This window comes from Sinohyriopsis cumingii, chromosome 3 (genome assembly GCF_028554795.1).
Source record: "Sinohyriopsis cumingii isolate HCF-2022 chromosome 3, ASM2855479v2, whole genome shotgun sequence".
Taxonomy (NCBI): Eukaryota; Metazoa; Mollusca; class Bivalvia; order Unionida; family Unionidae; genus Sinohyriopsis; species Sinohyriopsis cumingii.
In genome coordinates, this window is record NC_142963.1 from 88638135 (window position 1) to 88655000 (window position 16866).

At 33.8% G+C, this 16866-nt stretch overlaps 1 protein-coding gene across 2 annotated transcripts in view; it reads right to left on the minus strand.

Annotated features, from left to right (window-relative positions):
- The window catches only part of LOC149803260 (calcium-activated potassium channel slowpoke-like), a 346338-nt gene that overhangs the window by 16267 nt on the left and 313205 nt on the right, over window positions 1-16866 (minus strand). Inside the window, exon 24 of one of the 2 annotated variants that reach the window (XM_089952912.1) lies at window positions 9643-9709. The exons of the other annotated variant lie outside the window; for it this stretch is intronic. Coding sequence (XP_089809038.1) covers window positions 9643-9709 — 67 coding nt within the window. The remainder of the gene's footprint in view (window positions 1-9642; window positions 9710-16866) is intronic. 2 annotated transcript variants of the gene reach the window in all.

A 16866-nucleotide genomic window follows, 5' to 3' on the forward strand; every position in this document is an offset into this window, starting at 1 on the left:
TTTAAGTAAAAAATGATTAGATCTCCTTCCTATGAAATATTCCAATACCAATTAAGTACTGGTAGCCAGTGGCTAATTAGCTAAGACTATAGTACTACTACAGTACTCCCTCATTATAATGGTGTCCCTGTAAGCCACTGGGTATATCACCTTTAATAACTACACTTTGTATTTATGTACATGATACATATAAATTTGATGCCATGAAATGAAATGGGGTTCATTTCTATACTTGCCTTAAAGCAGGAACCATGCTGTAATGAAGGGACTTGTAGGGACTTAAATGCTCCAAAAGAATGTAATGACTAAATCAAACTTTCTGAACTGTGAAACATCTGGAATTTTGTGTTTAGTTTCTTATGACTATTCTTTTACCACATTCAATTTTTCATTTATAATTCAGTTTACAAAAATGGTTTTGTTACAAGAACTGGTACTATCAAGACAATTTTAACTGAATTAATTTTCTCAACCACTTAAGTCTTAGACAGAATTATGTTTCCAAATATTATCTGAAAGTTATTGCAAGAAATAAATTTAGTTTATAATGTTTTTGTTCAAGGTAACATGATTAAAAATCTTTATGATGATGAAATACAAAAGAAAACTTTGAATTTTGGCAAAGACTGCAGTTCTGAACCATTCTAAGAACATTACCTTTTACCTTTATCTTTTTTCTTTTCTTCTTAAAGAATACCACACTGTCTTTGTAACCATCGTTGTTGCATTAGTGTACCCATTACCTTTAATTTAGAAGGTTTTTTTTTCCAAAAGATTTTGGTAGTATTGTTTCCTACAGCATTTTTACTCAGTAATTTTTACCTGGTGCTGAATAGCCAGGATTATGTCACTTGGTCATTAACCCCATACATACATTGGTACATACAATACACTTTCTGAGGAGATACAAATGTCTCTAGTTTGGATATATATGTAATTAACCCAAATACATTTTATCATTCTGCCACTCAAATCAAACTAGGTCCAATAAAACATCACTACATCTTATAAACCCAAAACTTGTGTCTCCCTACAAAACTTGTGTCTCTCGACAAAACTTGTGGCTCTGTACAAAATTTTTGTCTTTTGACAAAACTTGGATCTCCCTACAAAACTGATGTGTCTTCTACAAAACTTGTATGCCCTCTACAAAACATGTCTCCCTAAAAAAAAACTCAGGACTCTTTATTCTTCAGTTCTCTGGAAAAAAAAAAAACAGTAACCTATATAATGTTGTATATTATATATATATGCTCCATAATTTTTCTTAAGTTATTTGGAATAGAAATGGTTAAAAATGGACTCATTAAGTTAAATAAAATATAACTTTCTTATTATGTGCTTCTAATTTGACAAAGTGTAACAATTGACCATAAGCTGCCCATTCCCTGACCATATGAATTTGTATAACGTGTATATGCATTATAATAGGCTATTCTAATCTTCCAACAACATCCATCATTGGAGCAGCCCAGACAGACTACCTTGGTGTGCACTTTTGAGCAGGGCACTTAACTTGATTTACCTCAGAACCAAATAACTCTTTTTTGCTTTCAAACCAAATCAAGTGTTTAATCCATCAGTGTCCATGAGAGTTTTCACACGTGACATGCATAGCTTTACTTCTTGCTGTTTAAAGGTTCTGCCAAATAATCTTGCTCCCTATGATACTATTACAAGCTTTAATCAAAGAAATGATACCAGTGATAAAAGCCTGTAACAGTTGAAGGAGCCTTTGACTTCAAGAACAAGCTACAATTAATGCCAATTCCTTCAATGATCACTATACAAATATATATGTGTATGTGATATGGATTTTTAACGTAGGTTTAACAATTTTTAATGTATATTACTATGATGTCTGCAGTGTGGCAGTTTATAGTGATGTCTAGTACTGGGGCATCATGCTGAAGCCATGTACTGCCCAGTGCCATTATCCTTATGCCAGGTTGACCAGTCCTAACACTAACTTCTTAATGCCTAGTGCCAACCGTGGCAGCTGTTAGCACTATTTTTACAAGTATTTGGCCAGGGTTCAAAGCCTAGCCCTCGCCCACATCTGAGGCAGATGCTATAACCACTTAGGCACCTGGAGCAGTCTTACAAATATATATAGGGTCACTTGATGCAAGCAGTTCTGAAGTATCATTGTACCCTGTGGTCTTTGAAACACAAATCAAATGATAAAGGGCATAAACATAATCAGAAAGCAAACAGAACGAGTATCTTTTATATAAAGGTACTTTGTATATTTATCCACCAACATGAATTCCAAATGACAGTGTGGAAAGTAAAATTTGTTTCAAATGTCTATAAAATAAAGTTTTATGGACTGACTAATCAATTAAACATGGATTCAACTTACTCAATGTTTAAACATTAGACCCTCAATAGGACTTGTGCTCTATTCGTCTAAGAGAAAGCATACTACTCCATGACCAATCCATTTCTTCTATTTTTCTGGAGAAACTCCAGCATACATTTAGTAACAAAAATATTCTTTTACATTTCACTTGATTCAAGTAAGAAAAAGCGCAGTTTAAAAATAATTTGTTACAACCCTTGACCCTGAACCTGACATGACTAATGATCATTGAACTTAAATTCTCTTGCACACGGGGTATTTCCAAACTTTTGAATATAACATTATAACTGTTCTCTTTCTTTGAACCTGTCAATAAATTTAAAACTTACTGATAGACAAAACAATGTTCTTCAAAATGATCTGCTGCTGCATGCACAACACATCAGACACCTGCTGATATATGTTAAATGTAATGTAAACAGCGTTCATACTGAATTCTGAATGATAAATTCAAACACTTTTTCCAAACTTTCAAAGACCACAAATGTAGATTTCCAAGACCTAGTTTCGCTAACATTTTACATACAAGTTATGTTATATGAAAAAATAACAAATGCAAAATACTACAGTATTGTTTAATGATGACAAACTATAATTAATCAAAAGAAAGAAACCAGGAAAACTAAACTACATCCAAATCTAACAAATTTGGACAATTTTATTTGTGATTATGGAAAGAAATTAAAATGTTTGGGTTTATTTCAATTTTCAAAGACTTTTAAAGATCTTGGCGTAATCTGCTTGATTTTCCCAAACTCTCAAGGCCTTGAAAATGATACCTCATTTATCCCAAACTGTCAAATACCTTCAAAGACCATAAGAATCCTGTTAAATGATGATGACCAAAAATGTCAACGAGGACAATTCTGCTACGGTGCAAAAAGCACACTTTAAAATCTGGGTGCCTTTGGGATAATCTCCTATTGACATAAAGGCTGGCTTTGATAAAATTTATGGATGTAAATCTCTGTCATATCTCTAGAGGTGGTTTCATTTGTTATGAGTGTATGCTCTTAAAATAAGTAACAGGAAAGAGTAAAGAAAACAAGCTTTGTAAAATTGAACAATTTATTTTACTAGAACACAAAGTGAAAAATAAGAAAAAAAAGAACTTACAATAATGCAAATTAAATCCAAAAAATAATCCATGAATTAAAACACAAGTCCTATCAATGAAAAGTTCTAAGTGAATCTCAGTTCAAATCCCGATGAAATTCATGATGAAAGGCGATGAATTCTGTAATAACCAACAATGTGCAGATGTGTCAACAGTCTCTTGTTGAATCACAGAAAATATTATCCCTGTTTTGAATTCAGTATAAATTCCCATGAATATCTTTGTCCAAGAATTATCAGAGCACTTATGTATATCCAGTGAAAACAATCACTTGAATTCAGTAATTTGAAGAAAACTAAAATTCAGCCCAACTGGTAATGTTTTAAGCCCAAATGATTAGCTTTTATCAAAACAGTTATATGACTAACTAAGACGCAAAACAGATTCCCAGATGAGGGTCAAAATTTCACCCTTCTTGAAAAAAATAGAAGTTTGTTATCAACTGGTACGTGATATAATATCACATAGCCCAGGTAATACCTTGACTCAACTTCATGATTCTTACTCTGAGAAAGATATAAAAAATATTTTTAAAAAGTTGTTTACCAAAACTGTCACTGATTTAGGAAAAAGGTCAGCCACTAGATACAATGTTTCATTTCCCATAGAGGATATTTAAGCTATTATTATTTGTTTACATCAACAAAATAAAAAAATAAAGTCAATCAGGTCAAACAGAACTGAACTCAATTCTGGACAAACTCAAGTCCAGTAAACAATGTTACATTACATTAGCATGTAATGGAATAAAAAAGAAATTTAAAACTAACAGACAAACAATTAAATTAAATATACATAATACACTGTATCCATCTACTCCATGACAATACACCAGCACATATATCTGCCATCATGACAGACTTCTAGAATAAGAACAGCAACCAGACTTTAATTGCTACATTTTCTCCACACAGCCCCGATTTAACTCTAAGTAATTTTTGGCTGAATCCTGTTATTAAAAATTTGCTGATGGGCTAATGAGTTGAAAGTCACAATTTGCTTGAAAGTGCAGTTGAATGTTGGAAAAACTTCAGACAAGCCAACTTATCAAATATCATTTCAGTGTGGTTTTTTTTATTGTTAGCTCAAGTTGAATCTTGAAATGTCACAAACACAGTTTTTGCTGTGCTAAGATAATGTTGATAATTTATTTGCCATGCAAACTGTCATTGAACAAGGCTTAAAGAATTGACAGTTTATACATGGTTCCAGAAAGCATAAATGACAGCAAACATGATTCTGTGTTCTGTAAAGGGATTAGTGCAGGCATCCACATTGTCAATAATGACAAAACAATCTAGCCAGGATCAATGCCAGCATCATGCCAAATTGCATCATTGTAGTTACCCTTATGGGCTGACATGTCTGTGTTTTTGGCTCCCAAAATAATCTTCTGAACATCTCTGAAAAACCCGAATATGTGATTGAGAATTGCATACAAAAACAACTGAACTCCATGAAGTTGAAATTGATGCTGTGCAAAACCAAGGTTAAAATGTGGGTTTGTTCACTGCATACAGGAATCACCAACACCAGTCTGGTAGGATAGGAAGATTAGCTGCAGTGTGGTTTTAGGAAAGCACCCTATTCAAATTCATGATGGATAGATGGGCTATGGTCACCTTCTTTGTTCAAGTCCTTCTGAAACAACATAAACAGGTCAGCTGACCTTGCTATTCAACAATGCCATGATACCATTAACAAATCCAAAATTAGCATCAGCAGGATATGGGTTATTGTTTGCCTTTATAAGTTTTCCATCAATTTCTATGAAGGTCTCACACAGAAGAAAAAACCTAGATGTGTCCTGCACTTGTAATTCTATTATTAATGGTTTCAGATCCCTATCCTGTATGAATAATACTGTACTGAAAATCTTTGGTGCTGCAATCTACCATCTCAGGGGCATCCATGTTCCATGCAGTACTGGGTGTATCTCAGAATTTTGCAAATGTTTTTACTTATAAATTATTGGTTTCAACTAATACCTTTTGTGAGACAACCCTAATCTGCTTCATATTATCAGATTTGCAATCACTGAATCAGCTGTTGCTGAGAGATTTTATCAAACAGAGAGGGCACTGTTGCTGTCCATAGAACTGTAACTATTTTGGTGGTGGCTGAGTCAATAATTGTTATAGCTGATATCAAATTCATTAGACCACTTGCAACCCCTGGATGTTCCACTTCTGTAACTGCCACTAATTGTATCACAGGTTAAATCGATCTGCATTATTGAGGTAATCCTGTCAATGTCTGGCATGATATATGGTATCCATGCCCCCGAGGCCCTATGTGCAGAATTTGGTCATTTGGGGAAATCTCACTTATATATTCAGACCAACTGAGCCCTATGTGCAGAATTTGTTCATTTGGGGAAATCTTACTTGTATCTTCAGACCAACTGAGCCCTATGTGCAGAATTTGATCATTTGGGGAAATCTTGGTCTGAGCCCTATGTGCAGAATTTGATCATTTGGGGAAATCTCACTTATATCTTCAGACCAACTGAGCCCTATGTGCAGAATTTGATCATTTGGGGGAAATCTCACTTATATCTTCAGACCAACTGAGAATTGTTCTTACTGAAGACTGTGTGTTAACCATGTATGGTGCAGATTTAAATGAGAAGACAGGATGAAAAGCTTAGAGTTTTTACCAGAAGTCTTTAACAAAATCCTCAAACGAATCTCATCATTTATTGATTTCCCATAGTACACACTAATGAAGAGTTAATACCCCAGGTTGTGTCCATCATCCACCAAAAATGAGTTATTTGCATGAATATCCCCAAAGTAGACCAACTGCAAAACATGTAACAATGCTAGTGAGATGTTTAGTGTGTAGGATGCCCCACAGTGATTGGTGTATAAAATGTTGCATAAAATTCTGGTTTTGTTGATACAGTTGTAATCAAGTTGGTAATGCTAGGGGTTGTAATGACATGCTGCATCACAGTCATGATTTTATGAAGAACTGCTTCAGAGTTTATCATCTGTGTGTGAGTTCAGCAAATACATATCAATGTCTTCAATAAGTTTTTGCATCAAGGTGCGAAATATTCCTGGATCCATGAAGCCGTTAGTGAGCAAATGTTGACAAATCTATGTGGCCTTGTTAGTGACTTCTGGTACAATGTTTCCCATCTGAACTGCCCCCCACCCCAATGTTTCCAGCCAATATACATGGTTGTTGGGTCACACAGTCTCTAAGGCCTTCTACTTTTGTCATTTCTTGTTATTCCATAATCCTGGCAAATTAGTTGAGTTTGGGGTTTTATTCACACAAGGATTAAGGTGGGGGTACTCCTTTCTTTTGGTTTTGTTACATTTCCCAACTCCTGATGAATTTAGCTGCTTTTCATAACATGTCCAATTTTTCTCTACTCATTGGTTCAGGTGTAGGCTAGGGTATAGATACACCTCTCTGTTGCTGTTTCTTAACAAATTCTGCCTCTTTAATTCTTCACTTGACAACATCTTTCACAGCTGGGAAAAATCCCGTCTGTCTCTCAATAAGAGTTTCTTGGATTGGGGAAAAATGGTATTAGTGGAATGTCACGTTTGTGTAATAGCTGGGGTTCAAGTTCATCAGATGCTCTCTGTTCATGGAAAAAATTACATAGAAATCTTGAGGTAAAGGGTTCAAGATATTCACATAGTCTAAAGTAGTGATGCCATGTGAGAAAATTTATTGTTTGGTATCCAATGGGGTCAAACTTGCTTAAGTACATTGGTATACATCCATCTAATGCTTTTTAATCCTGTTCAGATTAGATGCATCTGTGTATATGTTTTGCTAATGAAGACATTCCACATACATATCATGCCCAACTCCTTTAGCCATTTTAATGTTTTTGGATTGGCCACCCCATACATCATGCCAATGATTGCATCCCACTGCCGTCAAGCTTCCTGTATACACACAGTGTTATCTAATTCGTTAATTTTTCCAGTTGTTGCTGTTTTATCTCCTCATAGGCATGTGGCAACATTTGAATCAGGACAATACAATCTCACTAGAACTGTATGGAATCCATCAAGCAACCAATCATGGTGCTGTTTTACAATGATAGGAACTGGTAAATCAGTGCTTTGCAAATAAACAGGTTTGTTCTTTCTGCGGTCATGAAATTGGTTTGGAAGCTTAAATCAAATCATGGCGTCTGCCCATATGAGCTCAAATGACTAGTTATCAGAGGTCTTGGAAATGCTTAATCATGTGTATCTCGATGCCAATTTTTTATCTGAGACATAGAAAATCACATAGGTGCTAGTCCTCCACATGCATGTAATAGGCGGGTGGCAGTGTTTGGAATAAGACCTTTTCTTGGATTGATATTATTCAGTCTTGCTCTGATGGCCAACAAGAGCTATCTGTCAGTGTTATAAAGAATGTGTTAATTAAACTCATGGTAACCAACAATTCTTCTAATCTGCAAAGTTCTATCTTTTCTGGCAGGGGACTGCAGCTTTTGCTGGTGGGACTCCTAGTTTTACCAAAATGGGAGTCTTGGACTCCATGTTTTAAAATCCTGGTGAGACCTCTGTATAGAGTACTGCACTTATTGAAGCCCTTTAATAGGCAGTAACATCAAACATAATAAAAAAAATTTATATTTCCATTCTGGTTTTTGCTTCATTGTTTTTAGCAATAGCTTCTGAGAAGTTCTCCCAATGCTTGCTCTGCTCCACTTCTACAGTGTTGTACAGCATTTTGTAACAGAAGTTGAGTGCAGTTACTGTTATATTAGAATGCTCTGAACATCTAACTAATCTTTGCTGTCTTCACTGTTTTCACTACTCATTTCAATGTCAACACTGTATTCACTAATCATTTTAATATCTCCACTAGGTGGCTATTTTCCTGCGCAATATTATACAATGACTTTTCATCACTTTTCTCAAAAGCTTCATCAAATTTATGTTTTCTTCCATCACAGACTCTAACATGATTAATTTATTTGTTCTTAGTTTAAGACCATACAGTAGTAACATTGGGACCAACTAGACCTGAAGGATGGAAAGCAATATCAGGGTGTCTGATCTAAAGAAATGCTTCAAGGATTCCCTCAAGTCATCCTTGAAATATTTAAATATTAACAGAGTCTTGGGAAGATCTCACACAGGATCACTCCACAAGGCACAGTCTCATCCATACTGGAGCTACAGATCTTGAACTGAAGAGAACTGCAGTGGCACTGCAGAAGCATGAGCAGCATAAATCTCAGAAAAGCAGCACATCCTCTATTGATCAAGTGAACAAAAGGGGCATTTTCTGTCAAATGTGCCACAGACAGTTTAGAACACAAATTGGCCTGATAAGCCACTGATGTACTCACAGATATCAAATCAGTCATGGTTATTGTGGTACTTGAAGGACAATGATCAACAACTTGATCATGAATGAATGAAGGTGAAATTTCAAGAGAATCATCCAAGTACTTTATGAGTGTCAATAACAAACTTGTGCTAATGGACAGATGGATAGTGGATAACAGACGATGGATGAAGGACAACAGACCATCTCATAAACTCTTCTGGTCTTTGACCAACAGAGCTAATAATATGCTGGTCAAACTCTCTATCATGCAATGTGATTAATTTTGGAGAAAAATCTTGAATTCTATGTGGAAGGGGTCTCAATTTAACTAAATATGGCATGTATACTGAGCTATAATGTTAATGCTTAACCTAATTTAGTATTTGAAAGATTATAAAAGCTGAAGCATTATTTTCTGTCAATATTAATCAGATGAACTCTATAGATTTCAATATTAAACAGTAACATCACTAATACCACAACAAATATTGCTATACCACAACCAGTATCATAATTACTACCATCAACACTTAATATCACCAACACAGTTTACAACACTTTAGTATACAATCAACATCAACATAATTATCATCAGATCACCACAATTACCAACACAACCTTCACTTACACCACCATGATCAACTTTCCTCTTCCTCTTCCAAGGGTTCTAAAATTGGCTACTTTACTAAAAGAAGAGTGTCTAATGAATAATTCATGAAACTGCTGAAAAATACATATGTAAAGTATTGCATATGCAATGGTGTCACACACAAAAAGCAACATGCACATCTACAGTGTTATAATGGTGCACAAGAAGTAGTAGAAGCAGAGCTCTTACTTTTATCATTGGCTTTGGAAGGAGAGGTTGAACTGTGAGAAAAGTTACAAGGAGCAAGGCAGAAAACCTGGCAAAGGGAATGGAATAAAACTTTAAGGTTCATATATTGAAAAAATAATTTAGTCTAAACTATTTCAGAGAACTGCTTGTACAATGTCATATTTTTAAAGTCACATTGATAACTCTTATATAATCTCTCTGTAGCTCAACCAAAGTGACCTTACCATTTGATCTTTAATCAAAAGATTATTTACAGCCTAATCACCAAAAATATAATGTAGATATGGTTTTCTGCAAACATTAAACATGCTTGATGGGAACTAGATCATTTGCTCAAATCAAACATATAAAATGCATACACAACAATACCAATTTGTCAAGTGGGTTATGGGCCGTAAATGAATATTCCAATGGAAAGTTATACCACCAGGTCACTTCTGTCCCACTATAACTACAAGTAATTTTAGAAATATTTATACAACCTGCTGAATTGCTGATCAACTAGGGTATTTAAAGATCATAAATTAGATAAGTAATTGTATGGTTTTCAATTAAGTAAACCGCTTTAAAATTTAATACATGTACTGTACAAAAAAGTGTTAATCAAAATCTGATTTAAACCATTTATTAAACTGGTACATGAAATTCCTGACTTGAGGGCTATTATAACTGTCCTGACAGTATAAATCTCTGGCTATAATCACAGAAGTTCTGCTAAATATACTCATCCACAAGTTCAAAAAGTGTGCAAATGACATACTGAACACATTTTACTTGGTGTTAAGCACCTTCTCTTATATACACAGCTAGATTAGATGAAGGATACATTTTCAGATAACAGCAGTAGTTGGGAAAGTTTAGCTGTTTGCAAATTTTTACTGGGTATCAAGATGATATTTATGCACAAAAAAAAAAGAAACATACAAATTTTACATCAAAATACAGGAAATATATACCGGTAGTACTCATAAAGACGTAAGAGCTGTATCAGAATTTTTGCACATTTTCTTGTGTTTTGTTCTTCTTTCAATTATTGAAAATAAAATTAATACAACCAGCTACATTCAGCTTATTATACTACATGTTTTGTGTTCAATGTCCCACAAAGGGGCCCCGAGTGGCCGAGTGGTCTAAAGCGGCCTTCGTTATGGATCACTGCCATCTCACCTCTGTCTGCGGCGGTTCGAGTCTAAGATTCAGCCAATGTGGGCATGTGAGAAAGCTTGCCAGTAGCTTCTCGTGGGTCGGTGGTTCTTTCCGGGTTCTTCCTCCACCATTAATACTGGCCACCATGTATAGCCTATCGTGCTGAAAAATGGCGTTAAACCAAACAACAACAACAACAACAATGTCCCACAAATCTCAATGATCAAATACCTTGGGACCATTTCATACGATTAATTTTCATTATTGCTTGACTTTACTTCTTATATTAAAGCAAATCATTTTAAATATAAATGGCAAAGAATATTTTAAATCAACATTACAGCATAAGAGAGAAATCATGTGCAATTAATAAGACTGGGCATGAATGCTACCAAGCAGTAATTTTACCTGCCTTCCATATATAGTCGCTGATAAGTCCAACTGCAAACTAAACAATCCCAAATCTGTCATAGATCTGTGTCTATGCAGTATGACAGGAGTAATTAGTAGAACAGAACAAACAACACAGAACCTGTTTTGCCAGTGCATTATGCATGTGCAGATCAGGGTCTATGTAATTTCAGTTGGGCTCGACTTAGAAGTGAGTATATATACTTCTAGACAAAAAATGGATGGAAAAATAAAGTTAGTTTTTTTAAAGCATTTTCTTTTTAAATACATTATTCTTAAATGAACCAGTTTTATAAGTTTACCATCATGATGGTCCATACATAAATGAAACAAATAAATTGACAGCCATTTGCACAAGATGAGTTCTGTTGATGGCTGATATAAACATGCTCAAGCTGAATCACCAAAAAGCCACAGTCCAAAAAGCCATACTCCAAATATAAATGGAGTGACCAAAGACATTTGAATGAGATTGTCACAGATGAAGAAACATGGATTTACTTCTAGGAAACCAAATGAAAAGAAAATAATAAATTTAGGATCAGAAAAAATGAGCAGAGACCACAATTTGCATGAAGTAGCTGGGCTGTCAAGAGAGTATTATACACACTGTTCTTTGATTCAAACTGTCCTTTCATTGTCTGCATGGTAAAGTGTCAAATATTAGTACAGCTCTACCGAGTCAACCAATAAGTTTAAACTGTTTCCTGCCTGTATGTAGATTCAGATTACTGATTGCCTGCCAGAACTGCTCTAGGTTGGTACTGTCTGGGTCTAATGTTGTTTTAATGTCAGTAAGATTCTCCACATGAAGCACAAACACATACATTAAACCATCACACCCTTTGTAATTTTAAGCCTGATTTGCAGTCACCTTTGTTTTCATAATTATCATTACTATCAACACTTTTTATCAAATCTGAAAAATGGCTATCACTTGCTAGAATTATAAACAAAGACAATGACTTCATTCATTCATCCCAGTCATTACAGATAACAATGGCAGTTAGTGACATGTAGTCTGGTCTGGTTTACATTTATATTTTTTTACAAAGGATTAAATCAAGGTGAGTGGTGCTGATATCAATTTTTGCAATACAGTTGTTCATATTAGTGTCAAATGCATATTTTGCCTAAGAGTCATGGTTGCTGGTCACATTCTGCAGGTCAGTCATAACAGTGAAATTATGTAATAAAATTATTATTATTATCATTTTTATTATTATTATTATTATTATTATTATTATTATTATTCTATTAAGATTATAATTTCTTATGAACGATAAAATAGTAACTAAGTAAGTAGTTTCCATTTGCATGAGAAGGTTTTATTTCTGAGTCAGTGAACCAATTATTCTTTTGACTAGATCTGGAAAATGATCTGCAATAAAAAATGATGATTATTTTTGTCTATAAAGTTGGCAAATAGTAGTCTTGGCATGTTCAACTTTATTCACATTTGATGCAGATTATGTGAACATGGATTTCAGTGATGGCTTATGTGTTGTCATGGTTAATATGCTTTTATGAGATGGGGATTTGCATGACACATGATGTCAGTCTTGCCACTGTAACAGATTTTAAAATATGGCTTGATTCCAACTGCTAAAATTCCATTCACATTCTCAGTGAATTTCATGGGATCTTTCTGTTGTTTTTATTTTGGCATTTTAGCATTGGGGGATAACACACACAGAAGGAGAACATACCCTCAGGATAGAATCAAAGTAATGTTAATTGTTTTATGCTGATTGAGCTCTTTAGTAACCTAACCACAATCAACTCTCTTAAATCCTTTCAGAATTACTTTTGCTCACATATAAAATAATCCACCAGAACAAACTTCAAACACTAAAGTCAACTGACAGAATCAAAAGATGTTAATCTGTCATGCTGCTTGAAATTAGCAACTAAACTGTCTAGCCAGTTATCAGTCAGATGGAACAAATCAAATTTTTAAACATAAATTTTCATATGTGGGAGATTTCAGTTTGTGACAGGAAGAACAGGAGACACCATTCAACACTCCCATCCAAGAGGTTCACAAATGTCAGTATTTGGTTATTATGTTTATCATTTATTTAAACACTATAGCCACAAAGCACAAGGCAATAAAGACAAGGCCCAAATTTAAGAACAAAAATAGTATCAACAACAACTTTTTTTAATCATTCTCTAAGTTTTTTGTGGGAATCTCATCAAATAAAATTTCATATCTGACTTTTTTGTGGAAATGCTCATTAATTGGCTGATATATAATTAGCATAGTTTTTTTAAAAAAGAAGCAATAATTTATACAAGTAATTTGTTTGTGAGGAAATCAGTAAATCATGGCAAGGTAATACTAATACTAAAACAGCAGCAAATCTAGAACCAAAAATGACATTGTCTGACATATAATTATTAGGTATATCAATGTTTTCACTTTGGTCAGAAATTATTATATATCCTTTAAATGATTTTATATTAAATTTCGAAATATATGGCCATCATGTTGATTTTTAAGAAAATTTTTTATGGCAAGAGCCATCTGAATTTCAGTATCCCATATATATATAATTTAGATTGGTACTTGGTTGTGAACTCACTGGATGAATATATGTAGCAATTTTAAGGCAGTGTAAACCATAGGAAATGCACACCTGAATGAATGAAACTGATTAGTTAAAATAAAATTCCTGGAAGATATTACTTTCAATGAAAGGGTGCATACTGGAAGAAACATCAGAAATATTAAAACCTTAGCTGATAAAAAAATATGTAAAATGTTTCAAATGATAACACAGTGAGGTTACATGAATAATAAATATAGATCCATCAATTGACAAATTGTAAACAAGATGTACCTTATTGACCATATATATTGGGACATGATCAAATGTTTTTTGTCCTGTCCCAGAACATATGGTGAAACTTCTTTTCACCTAGGTCATGTGTCCCAAGACAAAAACAAAATAAATTTGTGCCCCTACCACCACTGCATGTTGCAATAACAGATAAACAAAATGCTTATTTGATAATAAAATGAAAGAAACTAACCTTACATTGTGATCATATATTCCTCTTTGTTCATTTTGAGAACTTTGTTAAAAAAAAAAATATATTCCCAAACTCTGTATATGTTGCATATGCATCCATAATGCAGCATATCACTTTTATCAGATAATACAGGACACATTATTCATTGATGTAAATACAGAGAAATGAATCATGTTTGGTTGTACTCCAAGGTTTGATATGTTATAAGTCTGAAAACTGGATCCATAAAATCGCAAATAAGAGAGAGAAAGAGATCAACCGATTGCTCGAGGAACCTGCTATTCATGCATGACAGGGTGTAAGGTACAAAATAAACAGGACTGTATTATACCCAGGTTAACTATATGACAGTATCTCACAAAAATAAAAATTATTAATTGAAAATACATTCACTGCAAATGCAAATGACAATCCTTTTGCTAGCATGGGTTGCAAAAAAGTATTATTAAAGCAAGTTATTGCTGTGTATACTATTTACCTTCGAGACATTAATGCCTGTTTGTATCAATTATGATTACTGATGGCAAGCAAATAAAAGCTTGGGTGGTAAATAAAAACAACTGACATAGATGCAATAAACTCACTGTTTACAAATCAAGCCAACCTCAGAAGACAACTTTGGATTCTTTTAAGAGGGACAATTATTTTAAAAAATACCAAGTCAGCTGACATAGGGAAGCTAACTTTGGTTCCTTTTTACCAGTATTCATGGAAAATTTTGAAAATAAATTAACACAATGGAACAATTTTTAAAGTGACACAATTTAGTACTTTGTGTAGAGACATCGTTGGTCCAGAGCTTTTCAGAAGATTTGGAGGAGAAGAAAAAAAAACATTTGATGAATTTGTGATGGCCAGAAGAGAAGATGATTTTGGCAACAGTATGATCAGTAACATGCAGAAACTCTGGTGTACTTTGCTTTCATTCCTGGGCAGACTGTCAATAAGAAGAGGGTTAATAGTGTCAGAATTTGCATGACTGGTGCAGATAAAAAAAAATCTTACTTTAGTCCTTGCAGTTTCTGCTTCAGGAGATGTGTTGTCTCTAATGATAAGTTTTCATGGCATGTGAAAGCTAAAAAAACATATTCATGCAACCAAAAGTATGGATCGTACATGATCGCTAGCATGGGTTACAAAATAATATTATTAAAGCAAATTATTGCTGTGTATAATATTTACCCTGTAAACATCAATGTATAAGTTATGATTAACAGTGACAAGAAAAAGAAGCCTGGGTGGTGAATAAACATAATTGGCAGAGATGCAATGAACTCACTGTCTGAACTTGCCGACAGGAAATCATACATAAAGTTATTTTATTACAAACCAAACTGACCTCAGAAGAAGATTTTGGATTCTTTTAAGTGTGCTGATTTGTTTTAAATACCAAGTTGGTGGACATACGGAAGCCAACTTTGGTTCCTGTGTACCAATATTCATGGGAATTTAAAAATAAATTGACAGTTTTTGAAACAACACAATCTAGTGCTTCATGCACAGGCATCAATGACCCATCATTTCTCAGAAGATTTGGAGGAGAAAATAAAAACTCATTCGATGAATTTGTGAAGGCCAGAAGAGAAGAAGATGATTTTGCTGATAATATGATCATAAACATGGATGAAACTGTGGTGTACTTTGCTCTCATTCATGGATGGACTGTCAATAAGAAGTTGGTTAAAAGTGTGAGAATTTGCATGACTGGTAGAGATGAAAAAATCTTACTTTGGTCCTTGCATTTTCTGCTTCAAGAGATGTGTTATGACTAATGATAATTTTTCACTGCAAGAGGAAGCTAAAAAATATGCATCAAAAGGAAAAATCATAAATGTGCAGGAGACGGGTAGGGTTGATGAGAAGATGCTTCAGTGGGTTAAAGAGTTTTGTCTCAAGTACACACTTTAATATTTTTTAATAAAATATAAGTTTGAGTGCATTTTCTGACATGTAATTTTTGAATGATTTTAAAAAATGTCCCACACATTACAAATCAAAAAAAGACATGTTCCATAATTTACAGTGCGCAAAAAATTACTTTAAAAATTAATTTAGTGTGTGCCCAAAAATATGGTGTCCCAATATATATGGTAAATATGGTAAATACAATAGCTCTGACAAACAAAGCTGACTTTAGAAAACTAAAGGTGTCATGTAACAAAAAAGACATCATTACGTTAATAATAATAATAATAATAACTAATGGAAACAAAAAATTAATACAATTACAGATATGTGAAGAATATATCTGAAATCTGTCTGGCAAACATTCTCCTATCATTTCAATGAAAGGAGTACAACTTTGAAAATGTATAACTGTAAGAGTGGAATCTTATTTGATTCAAAGTACTGCCTTTATTAATTAAATAACAATAACGAGGTCCCAATTGGACCTGAATCTCTCATCCGGTTTTATTATGTTCATTGATATTTGGGAAGAAGTTGTTTAATGTACTTTTTTCTTCTGTAAGTAATGGCTGTCATATATGAAGGTAGATTGGCATTATCTTCATGAATTTAATGCAGAATGTATTTTGCCAAATTTGATGAAATTCAGTTCATCCGTTTTTGAGAAAAAGTGATTTAAAGGTTTTTATGTTTGAAGCAAAATTAGCTATATTTGATGGC